The 18,600-nt window shown below is 26.9% G+C and overlaps 1 protein-coding gene and 1 long non-coding RNA gene across 3 annotated transcripts in view; one reads left to right on the forward strand and one right to left on the reverse strand.

Annotated features, from left to right (window-relative positions):
* The window catches only part of LOC105218554 (sodium/potassium/calcium exchanger 4), a 36,435-nt gene extending 21,591 nt beyond the window's left edge, over nucleotides 1-14,844 (reverse strand). The window contains exons 1-2 of one of the 2 annotated variants that reach the window (XM_054230674.1): nucleotides 14,446-14,844; nucleotides 12,391-12,605 (exon numbers count right to left, since the gene is read on the reverse strand). In XM_054230674.1, coding sequence (XP_054086649.1) covers nucleotides 12,391-12,466 — 76 coding nt within the window. In that variant the 5' untranslated portion in view covers nucleotides 12,467-12,605; nucleotides 14,446-14,844. Of the gene's footprint in view, nucleotides 1-767; nucleotides 1,860-12,390; nucleotides 12,606-14,445 lie in introns of those variants that run through there. The other variant, XM_054230675.1, reaches the window with a different exon arrangement.
* Nucleotides 1-18,600, forward strand: part of LOC128921871 (uncharacterized) — a 125,887-nt gene that overhangs the window by 20,747 nt on the left and 86,540 nt on the right. The gene's annotated exons all lie outside the window — the stretch shown is intronic.

Here is an 18,600-nt window from a genome sequence, read left to right on the forward strand (position 1 = left end):
ACACCTTATAATGCATTTCGTGCGTGTGAACTGGTGGTAATTCAAAACAATAACATAAAAATAAACATTAATGTAAACAATGCATATTTTAGCAAAATAGTTATAAGTAAATGCAAATTTTGTCGATTTTGTGTTAATATTATATCGTAAATATAATTTAAACTGTATAATAAATTTATATGCTTAACTTAGTGCAATAAAATCATAAAGAATAGTGTGAAATAAGAGTAAATGGAAAGTTGGCTTATAATTTGCACAAGAAGCGAACATTTAATTAATTTTAGTAACTGGAAATTTGTGTTAAAGTGATTAACGAATTAAAGCGTTTAGAATACTGTAATAAAATGATAGTGTATTTGTAAAATTGCAGTGAAAATTTGAAATGTTTTGCTGCGCAAACGACTTATGCGCAACTATTGTTGTGAAATTTGTGATAAAGAAGGGTTTCCGGCACAGAAGTGCATTTTATAGTGCATATTTTTTGGTGCAGTTGACTATTAGTACATCAAATACGCTTTGTACAGACTGTTTAATTGTTTGGTGCTTAGAATGCGTACGAATTCGAGTATTAAAAAACTAAATTTTCAATTTTATGCTGTTTATGTGAGTGTTAATCTATTTTTATTTTTATTATTTTATATTTAGTTTTTCTTTTATTTTCAATAATTTTCATTGCCTTTTCTTGCTATTTCTCGGCGGTAATTCATTACAAACAATTCAATACACCACACAATTTTGTAATTGTTTGATTATTTGCAAATTATTACCTTTCGCCATTTGTAATAGAATCAGCGTCGACAATTATATCATAGTAAATTACTACAAAGTAATTTGAGTAACTTTAATTAGTACACTTTTTTTTCGCAAGATTTTTGCACAATATTTTCACTTTGCGGTTGCGTATTTTGCGGCTTTATTGATACACAAAAATAAAAACCGTATTTAAAAATACATTTTAATTGTATTTATTGATTTTTGTTGTTTTTATTGTATTTATTGGTGCTTTTTTTGTTGCTTTTTGTATTGTATTTATTGTGCACACACTTTGTGGTTAACCGTGGCGTATACTTCTTCTACAATACAATTCACTGTTTGTCGGTGTCAATAACGCGCGGCGCAACACCACAAAAGCCAACTTTGTCAATTTACACCGGCTAATGAGCGACGACGAATAACGACGACAAAGTACTTTTGTAGTGGTGTTGGTGGTATTTGCAGTGCGCGTGTTAGTTGTTGTCTGTTAAGCGTTTCACAGGCAAATAAGAGTGTTGTCTAGTTTTATCGACATTTATAAGCGGTAAATGTTGCGACGCTGTTGTATATGAGGGCATTGGAGCGCCAATATGCCACAGTGTGAGGGAAAAACTTGAGAAAAAAATTCAATAAATTTTATATGAGTAACATAGCATAACAGAGAACCGGTGCCATGGCAACAGCTATGCATTTAGGCGGTAGTGCAACAACAACAACAGCAGTGAGTAGTAAAATTAATAATATTTTTTTTTCTTGATAATACGTTGTAAGGAAATGCGCCTTAGTTGCTCTTACAACCTCTAAACTATGTACACGCTCTCAGCTCAGCACGGCACGTGCTCTCCGCTCGTTAGTACTGAGAAGTCCAAACTTGTTGCTCAGCTTAGTGTAGTGTTAATTTTGGTATTTTCCAAGTTTCGCCTTTATTTTCTTGCTAAAAGCCAGCTGTTTAAAGTGTCGCCACATCACCGCGCCGCTTCTTCGCCTTCGCTCTGTGTTGTGAACTTGCCCGCCAGCTGTGCAATTAAATAGTGTCGCACGCTGTTCGTACTTAAATGCTTTGATTTACTTATTTCGCATCGATTTTAGTATCATTAGCGCATATTTAATTCGGTTTAATTTCAGCTTTATCAGTTTTATTGTACAAAGTATAAATGCTTTAAAGCAGCTTTGTGAGCTGCCAAAATTTAAGTTCTCAAATTGTTTATTTAGCTTTTTTTATTTCGATTTTTTTTGTTTGTATTTTTCTGTATAAAAAAGCGTTCTGCTTTGATATTAGGGGATATTTCTAGCTCTTGTATTTCCCGCTCAATTTAAGCGGCTTATATGTGAGCTACATTTGGTTATTGTGACTGATTACAGAAATTAAAACTTTATGTACTGCAAAAGTGAGATCATTAAATCTTCTATAAACCGTCTGTGAAGTGCAAACCTGTACTACTGTTCGAAAGAAATGATAGCGATACTATATTCCCAACAAATTAGCTTTTACTTGGACCTCGTGTCAGATGGCAATTAATTTTTTCTCTTCTTCCAAGTAGAATTTAGAAATACCGTTATAATAGAAAATTTTGTCTCTCACTTTTTTCTAATAAAATAAAGCCCTAGTGGGTCTAAGTCGGTTTAAAACTTGAGATACAGCAAAAGTGAGATCATTAAGTATTCTATAAACCGTCTGTGAAGTGTAAATATGTTCTACTGATCGAATGAAATAATAGCAGATTCCCCTAAAAGTATGCTTCTTAGTACAAAACTAACTTTATGAGAAAAAATAATATTCTATATAAACCTTAGCGCTTCTAGGTGTCTTAATTACCGTAATTTTTCTCAACAAGTCTCAACACAGCTCACTTTTTGCGTCACTCACCCACTCACCGACCGCTCTCCTCCAAAGTACGTCAAATCAATCTCAGCAATTGAACTTTGATTGTGCCAGGTATGCATTTAATGTTTGTTTATTTGTCTGACGCTTCTCCCTATTTTAATGAGTTAAATAATGCCAATTGTACTTTACATTCTATAATTACATAACAACAACAACAAATTAAAAATAAAGAATTTACTTAGCAAATAACTGCTAATAAAGCATATCTCAGATCTGTTGATATGCATGCATCTTACTTCGTTTGTTTGTTATTGTTGTTGTTGTTCTTGTCATTGATATTAGTTATTTGTTATGTTTAGTTGAATTACGCCGACATGTTGGGAAAATACGCGCATTTTTTCAGTCTCAATTAGCGTTAAATAGTCAATGAGGTGAGCAAAAGTCGGAATAAATTAACAAAAAATAATATACATACATATTAATTAAAAATAATAATTTTCTTAATAAATTGCTATTTATTTAAACAAAAATTTGAAAAATTAATATTTTTTTTAATAAATTGTTATTTATTTAAATTTATTATTTTCAAATATGAGTATAATTTTTTTTATTTTTTTTTTTATAAAATTAAATATAAATATTTTTTCGACTATTTTCTTATTTACTATATTTTTTTTAAATTGACTGGTTTTGATTAATTTTTTTTATAATAAATTTTTTTTATTTATTTTTTATTTATTGATTTCTTTTAATATATATTTAAATAAATATGTATATAAAAATATTTTTTATTATTATTTTTTAACTTTATAAAAAAATAAATATATTTTTATTTGTATTTATGAATTTTATATTTATTTTTTTTTTATTATTTAATTTTTTTTCGAATCGGCTATTTTTGATTAAGTTTTTTTATAATAAGTTATATTTAAATTCATTTTTATACTCTCGCAACAAAGTTGCTGAGAGAGTATAATAGTTTTGTTCACATAACGGTTGTGTGTAAGTCATAAAACTCATCGAGTTAGATATAGGGTTATACATATATCTCAAAATGATCTGGATGACGAGACGAGTTAAATTCCGGATGTGTATCTATCTGTCTATCCGTCCGTATGTCCCTGCAACGGACTTGAGAAAAATTTGCGTGAGGAGCTGGGTATTGGAAATGGGAGAAAATGGACCTTTGCACGTCCACAAAATGTCGAAGGCCGAAAATCTAGAAAGTGGTCAAAAACCATATCTCAGAAACTACTCGACCGATTTCAATAAAATTCTTGACACCCTGATGAAATTTATTTTTTCCATCTGATTCCATCACTATATTATATATGTACACATAGTGAACCGATGAAGATAGCGGTATAAAACTTTGCACAAATACTCTATATGATCTGTGGCATCACTTGTGAAAAAATTGTCGAAATCGGACTATAACTTTTCAAGACCCCGGATATCGAACATAAAAAACTTAGTTCTTATGAGTAATTTTTCACCGGAAATCTCGGTAAATCTCTCAGACTTTTTAATTTAATTTAGAGGGCATCTTTTTCTTCTAGTAGTGTCTCTCTGTACCAAAAATGGTTGAAATCGGGTCAGAACTTCCACTAGCTCCCATATATCCAATTTTAGTTTTTTTTTTCAAAAATAGGGTGGGCTTTATTCCGCATATATCGGTTAATATGTGAGATTCTTAGCAAAATTAAGTGAGCGTATAGGCTCGGGTATAGTGCATCTTGGTGGTGAAAATGAGAGAAATCGGTTCAGAAATGACCTCAGCCCTAATATACTATATATGATTATTCTCGTTATTCTAGTGGACTTTATGCCGAACATATGGGTCAAATTCTGTATCATATTAATAAAATTAAATAAATAAAGTTCGAGAGTATAAAATGTTCGGTTGCACCCGAAACTAGTTTTTCCTTCCTTGTTTTTAATTTATTATATTTGAATTTATTTAGTATATGTTTTGATATTTTGTTTTTAAGATTTGTAAGGTGTTTTTTTGAGCAAAAACACATAAATAATTTAGAGAATTTTAAACATATAATATTAAAAAAATTAGGTTTACATTTTTAATCAAATATAATTCATTTTTTTTAATAATTTTTTATTATTTTTTTTTTGTAATTATATTTATTTATTTATAAATAAATAAATATTAATTTTAATTTTAATTTTATTAATTTTAATTTAAAAAAAAATTTAATTTTTTTTATTTTTTTCTTTATTTCAAAATCTATTAATCAAATATATTTTTTATTATTTTTTTGTTTTAATTTAATTTTTTTTTTTTATAATTTAATATTAATTTATTTCACTCCTGAAATATGCACTTCTTTACCATTATAACGCATTTAATTTGCAAAATTTTTTTGTTTATTTTTGTTATTCCAAACATTGCTGTACTAATAACTCGCTGCTGTGAATTACGCGCGCTTTGACGTGTTGCGCGTGCGCGACGCGCCGTCAGCAATCGGCAATTGCAAGCACTTTTTTCCGCTGCGGTTTTCATTGCAATTAAATGGGCGTCTCTACTGGTTTCGTGTTGCTTGTCTCTTCTTCTAACGTAGTACGATTTGTTTATAACAAACTTTAGCTGTTGCTTTTGTTGTTGTTGTTGGTGTTGTTGCTCTGCTCTCTCTCTCGCAGTTAGCAACTGCAAACAAGTTTGTTGAACTTGCTTGGCGTTGTGCCAAATCATGTTGACTGGGAAATTCTGGCCAAGTGCCAACGCATTGCAACAATAACATTTACAACAACAATAGCACGAGTAATAAGTCATCTTATAGCCGTACTCGCATATTGTTGATGCTGTTTGTTTGTTGTTTGGTGTTTAATAAATCACGCTAGACTTTGAACGGAGCATTTTTTGCTGGTCATTTTAATTATTTCACGTATTTCACTTTTTTTTTGCTTAATTGAATGTATTTTTTGATGTTGTTGGTATTAGATTAGGTATCATGTGTGCGATTTTTGTCTGGTTTTGATTTTTCGTCAGAATTTTATTGCTTTTGATCAAACACTTTTTTTTGTTTTTGCAATTTCAACGTAATTTTCTACAAAATATTTGCGTCGAAATCGAGTCCAAAGGTTGGCCGCATTGAAACTGGTTCAAGTTCGTAAAAAGTGATTTTGATTTTTTTGCCGAAAAAATGTAATTTAAATAAGAACAAGAGCGTAAATTTTTAATTTTGTTGTGAGATTTTTTTTTTAATTTTTACTTCATGTATTTATGTATATAAGAATTAGCTAGGAATATGGATTTACATTTTTTTTCTAATTTTCAAAGAAAAAAAATTTCAAAAATTTGATAATATTAACAAAAAAATGCAGACTTTATAAATAATCATACATTTTTTTTTTTGAATTTATGTCAATACAAAGTTAAAAATTGATAATAAAAATATTTTATGAAAAATAAAAAATAGTAAAATATAAAAAAAAATTATAAATAATAATACAAAAAAAAAAATATATATAATATTTAAAATAACATGAAATAAAATAGTAAATTAGAGTAAAATATTTTTTATTTTTTATTTTTTTGAAAATGGAATATATTTTTTTGAACTTTGTTTTTTATTTAATAATAAATTCTTAAAGAAACTAATGAAACCCGGTATAAGCAAAATTAAATGCACAAAAATTAAAAAAAGGAAACAAAAATTGAAAAAAAAATTTGATTATTTCATGTTTTTATTAAATTTGAAATTTAAATCAATTTTGAAAAAATTAATTTTAAACACATTATTTTGATTATTTTCATGGCTAACTTTTTCCTTGAATTCCAAAAAAGAAACGAAGTTAATTTTTTTAATTAAAAAAAAAAATATATATTTTTTAAATAAATTTAATATTTAAATCAAATATTGAAAAAATAAAATTTTAACACTCAACATTATTTTGTTTACTTTAATTAAAATATATTATTTTTATTAAATTTTAGTTTTAAATCAACTTTGAAAAAAAAATTAAAATTTAAAATTATTGTTTTATAACATAATTTTTATCAGAATTCCAAAAAAAAAATTTTTATTTTTATAATTAACAAAAGCGTTTCTTTTGAAAATGTATCTTTATTTATTATTAAAAAATTATATTTATATATTTTTGTTTAACTAGAAACAGTAAACCATTTGTAATTCTGTACAAGTACAAAAAGATATTTTGCCTTAATATGTATTGATTATTTAGAACTTAAGTAATTTTTTTGTTAGGAATCAATTTTTATTTAAAAAATAGTTTTCGCATATCCACAAATTTTCAGAATAATTTTTCAATTTGTAAATTTTTTTTTTAAATAATATTAAATTTTCGAAAATATTTGTTAATCAAAAATAATGTATTTTTCACAAATTTTCAAAAATGTTTTTTAGTAAAAAAATAGATTTTTCACAAATTTTCAAAAATGGAAGTAATTTTTAGTTTGAAAAAAAAAAATAGATTTCGCATATCCACAAATTTTCAGAATAATTTTTCAATTTGTAAAATTTTTTTTTAAATAATTCAGAATAATTTCAGTACTTCATCAATTTTTTTTTCGGCAAACATGAAACCCCGTCCTCGTCTTAATGAAACGCAATTCGCCGTAATTTATTTACAACAATCACCGTTTAACGCCAATTTTTTTATTGCCACCGCTACATTGAGGCGTAGTTTTTGTAAATAAAATCATAAAAATAATTACTTTGTTTAAATTGTAATTTACTGAGGCGCAGACGTCGCTGTGTTGTTTATATAAGAAAAATCACTATAATTTCCCCCTATTAGACACTTTGTGGGGTTTACGCCGCCGCTGCCCGGAATGTGTCTTATTATAATTGAAGAAGAAGAGGGAAAAAAGCACAGGAAAGAGTCAGAAAAACGTTTAATTCCACAGGAATCACAGGCGACTAACACCTGCTTTTCAATCATTCGCCTTCGCACACGTTATCATAGGCAATTAATGTATTTCAATTTGTTTTATTTACTTTTTATGCATTTATTTTCCTAAGGCGGTTAATTGATTTGCTGGTCACGTTTTTGAAACAGTGCATGGAACATACTACATATGTACTTGTGTCTATTTATATGAGAGTAGTTTATAACTACTATAGAATCCCCTTTTGCCAAAATAGGGGTGTGTGTTGTGATTTTTATAACGTTTTTATTTTTGTAATTTACTCTCCGAGCGAAAGTGTGGATTTGCATGTATTATCTATATTATGTATATATTCTATAAATCTTAGTTGGCATAAGCTAATTATTTCGAATTATTTTGATTTTGATTTATTCCAATTCTCAGAATTTGTTAGAAGAAAATTATTCATTATGGGGTTTATAACTGCGATTTAATCGAAATTGATGAGCCGCTTCTAAGCCACAAGAAAATTACAGTAAATTGATAATTATTCGCGGAATAGTAAATGAAAGTGATATTGCTGGAAATATTAATATCTGGTGGTACTTAATACATACATATATACATATGTACATTCTAAATATAAATATAAATTTTTTACTAAATCCGGTTATGGGGGATTTTAAAATATTTTCTGATTTTCAAAATATCGCATATATAATTTTTTAATAAAAAAAAATTAAAAATTATTTAAATTTTTTACATAAATTTGTTAAATATTTTTTTTTAATTTTTTAAATAAATTTGTTAAAAAAAAACTAAAAATTATTTGAAATCTTAATTATTTTAACTATATTATAATAATAATTTCAAATTTATAACAACATTTTTTACAAAACTTTGTTAAAAAAATTAAATTATTTGTAATTTTTTTAATAAATTTGTTAAAAAAAAATAAAAAATAATTTAAAATGTTATTTATTTTAATTATATTACAATAATAATTTTAGAGTTTTAATTATTTTAAGAAAAGTAAAAAAAAAAAATATATATATACTTTTTTAATTTTTTTATCATTTATTTAAGTTTTATTTAAACTATTTTATTTGATACTTTTTTATATTTTTTTTTTTATAAAGACAAATAATAAAACAAATTATACAAATAACAAAAACAACAAATATCAAAAATATAATAAAAAATTTAAAAATAAATTTAAAATTTTAGAAAAAAATTGTACTATATTCGAAATTAAAAATTATACTCAAAAAATTTTCCGAAGCTTTTTAATATTTTTTAACAAATTGTTCACAAAATTTGTCTAAACAATAATTATTTTTTTTTATTTTGCTATATTTTTATTTAATTATAAATATTTTTATTTGAAAAATTTATTTTATTCTAATAATAGTTTATAATGCGTTTTAATATTAGAAATATGATTTAAAAAATTAAATTTTCACATAAAAAATATAAACAGTAAATAATTATTTCAAAGAAATTTAAAAATATATTTAAAAATTTAAAAGATTTTGTTGTTGTTGAAATTTTAAAATTTTTTCTTAAAAATCAGATTAAAATTTATTTGTTTTATATTTGCTTAACGTTTCCAATAACTGTTTAATTATTAAAAAACATAACGTTGTTGTTGTATATTTTTTGAAATTTTTTCTCAAAAAATTAAGAGACAAATTATTTAAATTATAATTGCCTAATTTTTTTTATTATATAATTAAATATTTAAAAAACATAAAGAAATAAAGTTACAAACACATTACCAGAAAAAAGCGTTATCATAAAAGTTTTTGTTGTTTAAGAAAATTTGAAAATTTTGTTACAGAGTTTCAGACCAAAATTATTTAAATTACTATTTTCTCAATAATATTTTTTTATTTAATTTTATTAAAAAAGCTCGTTTATGATTTTTGCTGTTTTTTGTTATGTTTTTTATAATTGTTGTTTTTTAAATATTCTTAAAAAAATTTCCGAAAAAAATTTACTTCAAAATTTTAAAATATATTTTTTCGAAAGATTTTTTTTTTTTTGCTTTAGTTTTTTTTCGGAAAATTTTCGAAAATATTTTGTAATTTTCTTTTATAAACAAATTTTTAGAAAAACATTTTCTCAAATTTTAAGTAATTTTTTTGTGTGAAAATTTTAGCAAATATCTAGTAATATTATTTTAAAAACAAATTTTTTGAGAAAATATATTTTCTAAATTATAAGCATATTTTTGGAAATTTTTAACAAATATTTAATATGTATATTTTTAATTTTTTATTATAATCTCTACATATTTAATAATTTAATTTTGTTTAATATAATTTATTTTTTTCGAAAACATATTTAAATTCATTATAATAGTGAACTAAATAAGAGCTAGTATTAATTTAATGTTAATTTCCAATAGCCTTACATGCAATATATTTACATTGTTGTTGTAATAAAGCGTAAATAACGCACGATTTTCTTAGCGTGTGGATAAGCATTGCAGCTGTGATGCACCTCACACGCACATACAACTGCACATAAATAACTGTTAAGTTGCATTGTGAAATAATTTCAATTAAATTCCAATTATTTCATAATTCATGTAAATGCTAAGTGTTAACAGTAATGCGGCAAATTCTTTCTTAAGAAAAACGCATTGGAAATCTGGGATTTCCACTTGCGCCGTGTGATTTACAAAGTGGTTGGTGGATTTTTTCTTAAAGCAAGCATTATCAAACGATTATATTAAGAAATCTGCAAGCAAAAATATACATTTTCTATATCGTGTGTGCAATCAGTGCGTTGATAACCGTTATCGCTTTTCTGTCATTGACTGTTTATCACTACAATTCAATATTGAAGATTTAAAAATAGGCGCATGAGCACATTTATTTATTGTGGCTGAATTTATTAAATTCTCGAAAACTTAAAATATTATTTTCAAATGATAAACGCTTCCGTTAACGTCACTTGTTTTTCAATTGAGGCTAATGCATTACACTTATAGTTGTAAAGGTGGGAGATTACTGTTTTATATATATTTCTTTTATTGGATATTCTTATACCTTTTTTATATATTTTATAGTTCAAAATTATTTTTTTTTTATTTATAATTTTGTGCTATTGCTTTTAAGCTCACTATTTAATCAAATGACTCATAGTCATTCGCTAGCAATCTATTTTACCCACTTACTAGATATTTATTTATTTAACTGGCAATTAAAAGCGATTAATGCTAAGAATCGTATATACGTATGTGTATATGTCTGTAGACAGTCATAAAAGTGAAACAATTTCCAAAGAGTTAGATAAAATTACTGTTTGGAAAGTGTTTGCTATAATAAAACTTTTCAAAGAAATTCACGGAATGCGATATATTTCGAAGTGCAAATATGTATTTAAATTTATATACCCTGAAGAGGGTATATTAAGTTTGTCACGAAGTTTGTAACACACAGAAGCAAGCGTCGGAGGCCCTATAAAGTATATATATAAATGATCAGTATATTGAACTGAGTCGATTTAGCCATGTCCGTCTGTCTGTATATATACGAACTAGCCCTTCAGTTTTTAAGATATCGTTTTGAGATTTTGCAGATGTTATTTTCTCTTCAAGAAGCTGATCATTTGTCGGAACTGCCGATATCGGACGACTATCATATAGCTGCCATACAAACTGTACTATCGGAATCAAGGGCTTGTATGGAAAACTTCCGCATTTTACTACATATCTTCACGAAATTTGGTGCGAGTTATTGCTCATAAAAATAATTTAATCTCCGAAAAAAATTGTTCAGATTGGTTCACTATAGCATATAGCTGCCATACAAACCGAACGATCGGAATCAAGGGCTTGTGTAGAAAACTTCCGCATTTTACTCCATATTTTCACGAAATTTGGTGTGAGTTATTGTTCATAGAAATAATTTAATCTCCTAAAAAATTGTTCAGATCGGTTCACTATAGCATATAGCTGCCATACAAACCGAAAGATCGGAATCAAGGGCTTGTATGGAAAATTTTCGCATTTGATGTGGTATCTTCACGAAATTTGACATGGATTACTGCTTAAGGTAATAATATAATATCCGAAAAATTGTTCAGATCGATTAACTATATGACCTTAATGTTTCTAGCAAACAACCCGGCTAAAAAGAATTAGTAAAATGTTTTCTTTTTTTTACTTACTTTTTCTTACGTCTTTAGATTTGCTTAAACACATAGTTACTAAAAGAAATGCACCTGTGAAGAGTATATTAGCTTCAGTAAAGCCGAAGTTAACGTTTTTTCTTGTTTTTTTTTTGTTATTATTTTTATTTTTTTATTTTTAATTTACTCATATAATTTATAATAATTTAATAATAATATACTGAAATGAGTAAATATATAAATTTTATGGAAGTGCAATTTTTAAATTTTTATTTTTTTTTCATTTTTATTATTTATATATTTATTTTTCTTGTTTTTTTAATTAATTAATTTTTTTTTAATATTTATTTATTTATATATTTTTTTAAGATTACAGTTATTTTATATTCATTCTCTTTGTTATAAAAAACATCAATTCGCTTGATGTGTATAAACAAAATCAATTTTTATTTTTTTTTTTATTTTTTTTGTTATCTTATTTCATATTTATTTTTATTTTTTATTGTATTAATTAATTAATTTTTTTTTTAATTTTTATTTATTTATATATTTTTTTAAGATTTGTTCATTCAAATTTCGAAACATTTTCTTAAAATCATCCATTCGCTTGCTTTGTATATTCATACAAACAAAATCAACACTCATTCAATGTTACTCATACGCCAAGTGGCATCACCTTCCTCCAAACATATCAAAATTCAATTTATTCGCATAAACACATACAATCATAGCAAACAAACATCATTAAAATATATATATACATATATATTAACATTGCACCGAAGTGGTTTGTCTAAAAATAAATCATTTTGTTACTCATACGTACCGTTGCACTGTATCTGCTCAATTCCAGTGGCCAGCACAAGCAATGCGCTCAACAGCAAATGTAAACCTTTCACCATTGCTGTTGTTTGTCTTTTTCGTTAAGCACTTTTATTAGCACTACTATTTCAAAATATTTGTTTATTTGCGAAGCCAAGTGAATGAAATTGAATATTTAATTTTAAACGGCAATTAAGCATTAAACTTTTGTAGATTTATCTGAAAAAAATTATAATTATATAATTATTTAAAATGTAAGATTTGTTTTAAAATATTTTGTTATCAATTTTAAGCTTTAAAATTTTATAAAAATATGAATTTTATCAAAAATTTAAATATAAATATTTTTTTTTGTAGAAAATTTTGTTAATTTAAATTATTTAATTATTTGTTTTTATATATTTTTGTGGGATGTATTTTTTTTAATTTTTTTTAGTTTTTTATTTATTTATTAGAGTATTTGTTGAGTTGTGAATTTTGTTAACTATAGAATTTCGAAATACAAGGTTTTTAAAAAAAAATTAAGGGAATTTAAGTTTTTTGAAAAAAAAAAAAATATGCATTCATCTACATATATTAATGTTGTCGCCTTTAAAATACTCCTCATTCGAGAAAATTTGAGAATTTTTTGAGATAGCTTTCGGTTCTTTCAACGATTACTCGTATGCTTGTAAAACGACGGTCCTTTTGGAAATAGAAAAAAGTCACACGGAGACATCATGTCTGGCGCATATGGAGCCTGGTGCATCGTTACAGTATTGTTTTTGGCCAAAAATACACGAACAAGTAACGAATTGTGAGCTTTTAGCAAACGAAAAACGCCAAGTTCAGAATACATGGCTAACTTGAGCTTGGCGGCTACATACAAAGTAAGCAGTGAATATAGCTGAAGATCTTATCGTACTTCAGGGGCATGTATATCAGCATTGTAAAAAATAAAAATTTTGACATTTGGACTTTTAGACAATTGGAAATTTTCAAATTCCCGTTATTTTTTGAACACATCTCGTATTATATATTTTTGAAAAATAATTAATTTATAATAGAAATTGTGAATTTATATTGATATTTTAAATATTTAATTTTTTAAAGTAATTTTTTTCATGAATATTTTTTTTATAATTTTTGAAATTATATTTTTTATATTTTTGAACGAAATTTTTTATTAAACTATTTTAAAATCAATTTTTGCTGTTCTTATACATTTTTACAATTAATTCTTTTTCTAATTCTTTTTTTTTAATATTTTTTAAATTACTTTGTTATTAAATTTATTTATTGTTTTTTTTTTTTTAATTAAAGTATATTTATTTTTTCTCAATTACATCGACCTTTTAATTTATGTTTTTTGTAAATTTCGTTTTTTAAATATTTTTTTTATTTATTTCGAAATTATTAGGTCTACAACTTTGCTTCCGCCGTTTTCCAATAGATGTCTCTAGGGTCAAGCAATGGTCGATTAAATCGATAAAATCGTTTTATATCGATCTTGGACATTTGTGCCAACATTAACCCAACAAAATATTTGTAGAGATCTGTTTGCATCCCACACTTATTCTCAACTGAAAAAATGTTACTTTTTGAGCCGAATTCTCGACATTTGCGGGAAATTTTGCTTTTCTTTTTTAATTACAAGTAAAGTGCGGCTGAGGCTCATCGAATGCTTTCGGATACGTACGATGAGGCTCTCCTAAGTGAAAAAGCCTTAAATTTACAAAAAAAACGGCGGAAGCAAAGTTGTAGACCTAATAAATAATTTATTTTTTTCGATTAAATTTTATTTACTTATTGTTTTTAATTAAATTATATTTATTATTTATAATTTTTTGCTTCTTTAATTTTTTTTTATTTTTTTAATATATTTTTTTTAATTTTTCGAAATTTTTATTTTATTTTTTAAATAGAATTTTATTTTTTAAACAAAATATTATTTTTTATTATTTTGAATAAAATTATATATTTATTTTAATTAAATTTTTGTTTAATTAATTCTGTTAAATTAAATTATTTATATTTTTATTTAATATTTTAATATTTTTTTTTTTACTCTCGAAATTACCTCCACTATTTCCAACACTTCACGCAAATATTATTTTTTTGAGTATTTCGCCTTAAATTTCGTAAACCGCGCACACGAGTTAGCCCTTTCGAATTAAACCGTTATAATTTTTGTATGCATAGGTATATATACTTTTTTAATGCCACTAATAAGTTGACCAACGCGCCAGCGCTTGACTTCTAACAAATCAAAAGCACTTTTCCAGCGTTGATTTCTTACTTTACACTCTTTTATATATTTTTTGTGAAAATCCGTTTATTCTACTTGCGCACTGTATTTGTAGCCCGTTAATTGTAGTTTGATTTCGTTTTGACGGTCTTTAGGCACAAGTGTGTGAGGCGTAACTCATCCGCACGGCTGGCGTTATGGCGTTCAACTAATTAAATGTATGCGCAGTGTTGCCGTCTTAAAAAGACGTTTTGTCAAATAACAAATATTCAACAATTTCAAGTACTGATTGTTTTCATTGCATTTCATTATGGTTGTTATTATTATTGTTGTTGTTGTTGCTGTTTTTTTTTAGTAAATTCAATTTTATACTACACGTCATGTTGGTGTTTGTGTGTTGGTTTTGCAAAAAAATTTATCTCTAGCATTGTCCGATTGAAGTGAGGTTCTTAATGCTGATATTGTAGCTGACTGAATGACTGACTGTTTGTTGTTGTTGTGCAGGTGTGTGTTTGTGTTTTTGTTGTAATTTTATTTGCTTTCATAAACACTTCACTCAAAGGGCTATGGCGGTATTGAAGTTGTTTCGCGCTTGTTGTTGCTGTTGTTGTTATCGTAAATGCTGTGCTGTATATTTGTATACTTATACTAGTGCTCCGTTGATTACGTAGATAACTATGAGTGTGACATACACGACATTTTTGAGTAAAATCGCGCTGTATACATATTCTAAATCACAACAGCTGATAAACTTTGTTAGATCAATGATTCCAACTAACTTTAGACATCTTATCAATAATGCAGCGCTGTTGATTAACGCTCTCCGGCAGCAGGTAAATTAGTTGTTTTTGTTAATGAGTGATTTATGTGCACTGTTAATTGAGTGTTATTTTGAGTGCTATGTTTTGAGGTTAGGTTAGGTTAGGGTGTTAGGTTAGCAGTTTTTTTTGGACACGTCATGGGAGATGAGGTGTATCTTAGTAATTGTAAAAGTATCCTTGTTTTTAGCATTTGAAACTCACCTAATCCCTTAATACAAGGGTGTCAACAACATCTATTTCTATGTAATAACTAACTAAACTACACTAATTTTATTAAAAAATTATAAAATTCTAAGGTAGATCTACATAACCTAAAACGTCAAAAGTGGTTCCACTATAAAATCGTAGAGATCAAACTCTCTTCTATATCGTTAGTGTCTGACGTAAGATATGCAATAGCAACCACCAATAGATCTTTCAGTCTGACTCTGACACGAAATTATCAGAGTAAGATTTCTAATGACATCCGGTTTAAGATCCTTGACTAACTATATATTAAGTCTGGTTAACAAAAAACTCTTCTACATTTTGTTTATTTTTCGACCCTTCGGTCTTGATGAGTGAGGTTCTTCTTCCTTGAGGTTCTTCTTCCTTTCCTTTCATATTTTAGGTCTACAACTTTGCTTCCGCCGTTTTTTTTTTTGTAAACAAATGTCGAGGTTACAAATGTCGATGTGCGTCAGCCGCACTTGTCTTGGAATTAAAAAGGAAAACAAAATTTCCCGCAAATGACTCAAAAAGTGTCATTTTTTCAGTTGAGAATAAGTTTGGGATGCAAACAGATCTCTACAAATATTTTGTTGGGTTAATGTTGACACAAATGTCCAAGATCGATATAAAACGATTTTATCGATTTAATCGACCATTGCTTGACCCTAGAGACATCCATTGGAAAACGGCGGTAGCAAAGTTGTAGACCTAATAATATTATATCTCTTTGAAGTTAGGTACAAAATGCCTCAATAAGAATCACTCGCTCGCATATTTCACTAAAATTTATCAATTTCCTGTTATTTGAAAAAAAAAATGAAGATAAGAAATAAAAATTGTTTATGACTTCATAATTTTAATAGATCTCATGACGTCTTTACTTAATCCATTATCTTATTAATCGCGGGAAATAATTAATGACTTCATCATTTTAGTATTAATTACTTACTTATTTATTCATTTTTTTTGTATATAAAATTTCATTCATATACCCAATATTTAAATAGAAAAACTAGTTGTATTAAGACTTTTACAAGTTTTTTTGACTCTTACGTAAAAACTTTTTTGGGACATTAATAAATTAAATGACGTATATTTATATATTCCGGTAAACCCAGTGATTATTAATATAATGTTGCAAATTAATTTCATCAATGTATATTTCCTATGCACATTAATTTTCAATCGCAAGACTAAGCGATTTAAAACAGAAATTCATCCACAACATTATAACCCCAAATTGTATTTAACTATGGACTATAAGATTTCTCGATAGTCGGAGAATGTTGGATCACAACCCTATTCTGCATTGTGGTGGTTCACTCTTAGTTCTTCCAAACCAAATGACACCCGACTTTATACTTAGTAGACAATAAAGCTTGCCTATCTATTGTCCTACAAGAGGTTTTGTAAATAATGACAAAAATCATATAATGGCGACAAATACGGTTTATAACAATTCTCAAGAGCAGTATGGTAGAATTGCTACCGAGAGTTTACGAACTCACAAAAGATCTGCTGAGCTGTTTATAGTATGTATATAGCACGAGCGCTCTTGTTTTGTCGGCTTGTATCCACGAAGCTTACCACAGTCGAACATTATAATATACTCGATAGTTGACAGCTTTGCTTCAAGGCAATAAGCCCGACTTTTTCACACTCAAGTGATAATATATATTATTATTATTGAAGCGATTAGCAGTTATTTATGCAAGCAATTCGCACATTATTATTATCGAAGCTGCTGTAAATTGATATTTGACTTGTCACAGCTCTTAAACGGGGGTTTAAATGAATGCTAAGTGGGCGTGAGAATGTGAAAAAAAATCAATGAAAAAAGCAAATATAGAAAAATCAGTCGTCTGCAACAAGAAAAAAGTGTGAGAACCAATAGAAATTAATATAAACAAAATTGTCTAAGCTTTGTAATAGATTAAAATGTAAAATATAATATAATCTCTAAAGTCTTTGCATTCGAATGGGAATGGTGCTTACAACAGGTACTCTGCTTGCATTATAGTATAGTTTTATTAGTCAGAACCAGGCTGTAAATCGAACAAGTTCAAAAGCGGGTCGAAACTAACTGCTGGGTGATTTGTACTCGTCCATTATTTTGAGCGTCTACTTTCATTTGATCTAGTGTATAGATTACTTGAAGTAAATAGTAAAGAGACCTTGCGGTGGTCGAAGAATAGGCTGTAAATTTGCTTGATCTAAGAAGAGATCTCTCAGCTTAAACATTTACTCTGCAAGACCGAATAGAGTTCAATAGTTTGGGAAGCTTTGTGAGCGCAGAAGAACTGTAATATCGGATAGTGATACCTTTAGAATTTCCTATGGTCAAACGTAACATTCGTAATCAGTTTAATCTTATATGTCGGGATTCCTTACACCAGATTTTATTACTAGAAAACTGGGGTCTCCGCACTGAGTACATATTTCATATTAGACAGTGCTTAATCTCGTTTACTTGTGATTGAATACCTTTATAAGGTGTCTATATACGAAATTAAACGCAAAGTCTCGAGGTAGACATTGAAACGGCAATAAAGTAGTTCTTAACACAGAAGGTGCAGTAGGATTAATTAACTTATATATGTATTCATATCTAAAAAGTACACTACTCAGACTTCTGGAGTGCAAAACTCATGTGTGAAGTCGTTATATCAGTATTATAAAAAGATTAAAGCAACATTTTCGATTATCAACTCTGAAGTAGACGCTCTTTACACTAGTTCGCATATACTTTGTGAATCTACGTTTCATAATTAAAGTTTTCTAAATCGGATGAGGTTTCTTTATTGTATATTAGTAGAAACCCTCTACCCTCACTAGATAAAGCTGTCTACACTTTGTGACAGAGCAAGCCTTCTAGCTCTGGATCTATATTAGTAGAAACCCTCTACCCTCACTAGATAAAGCCGTTCATACTTTGTGACAGAGCAAGCCTTCTGGC

This window comes from Zeugodacus cucurbitae, chromosome 5 (assembly GCF_028554725.1).
Source record: "Zeugodacus cucurbitae isolate PBARC_wt_2022May chromosome 5, idZeuCucr1.2, whole genome shotgun sequence".
In the NCBI taxonomy this organism is placed as follows: Eukaryota; Metazoa; Arthropoda; class Insecta; order Diptera; family Tephritidae; genus Zeugodacus; species Zeugodacus cucurbitae.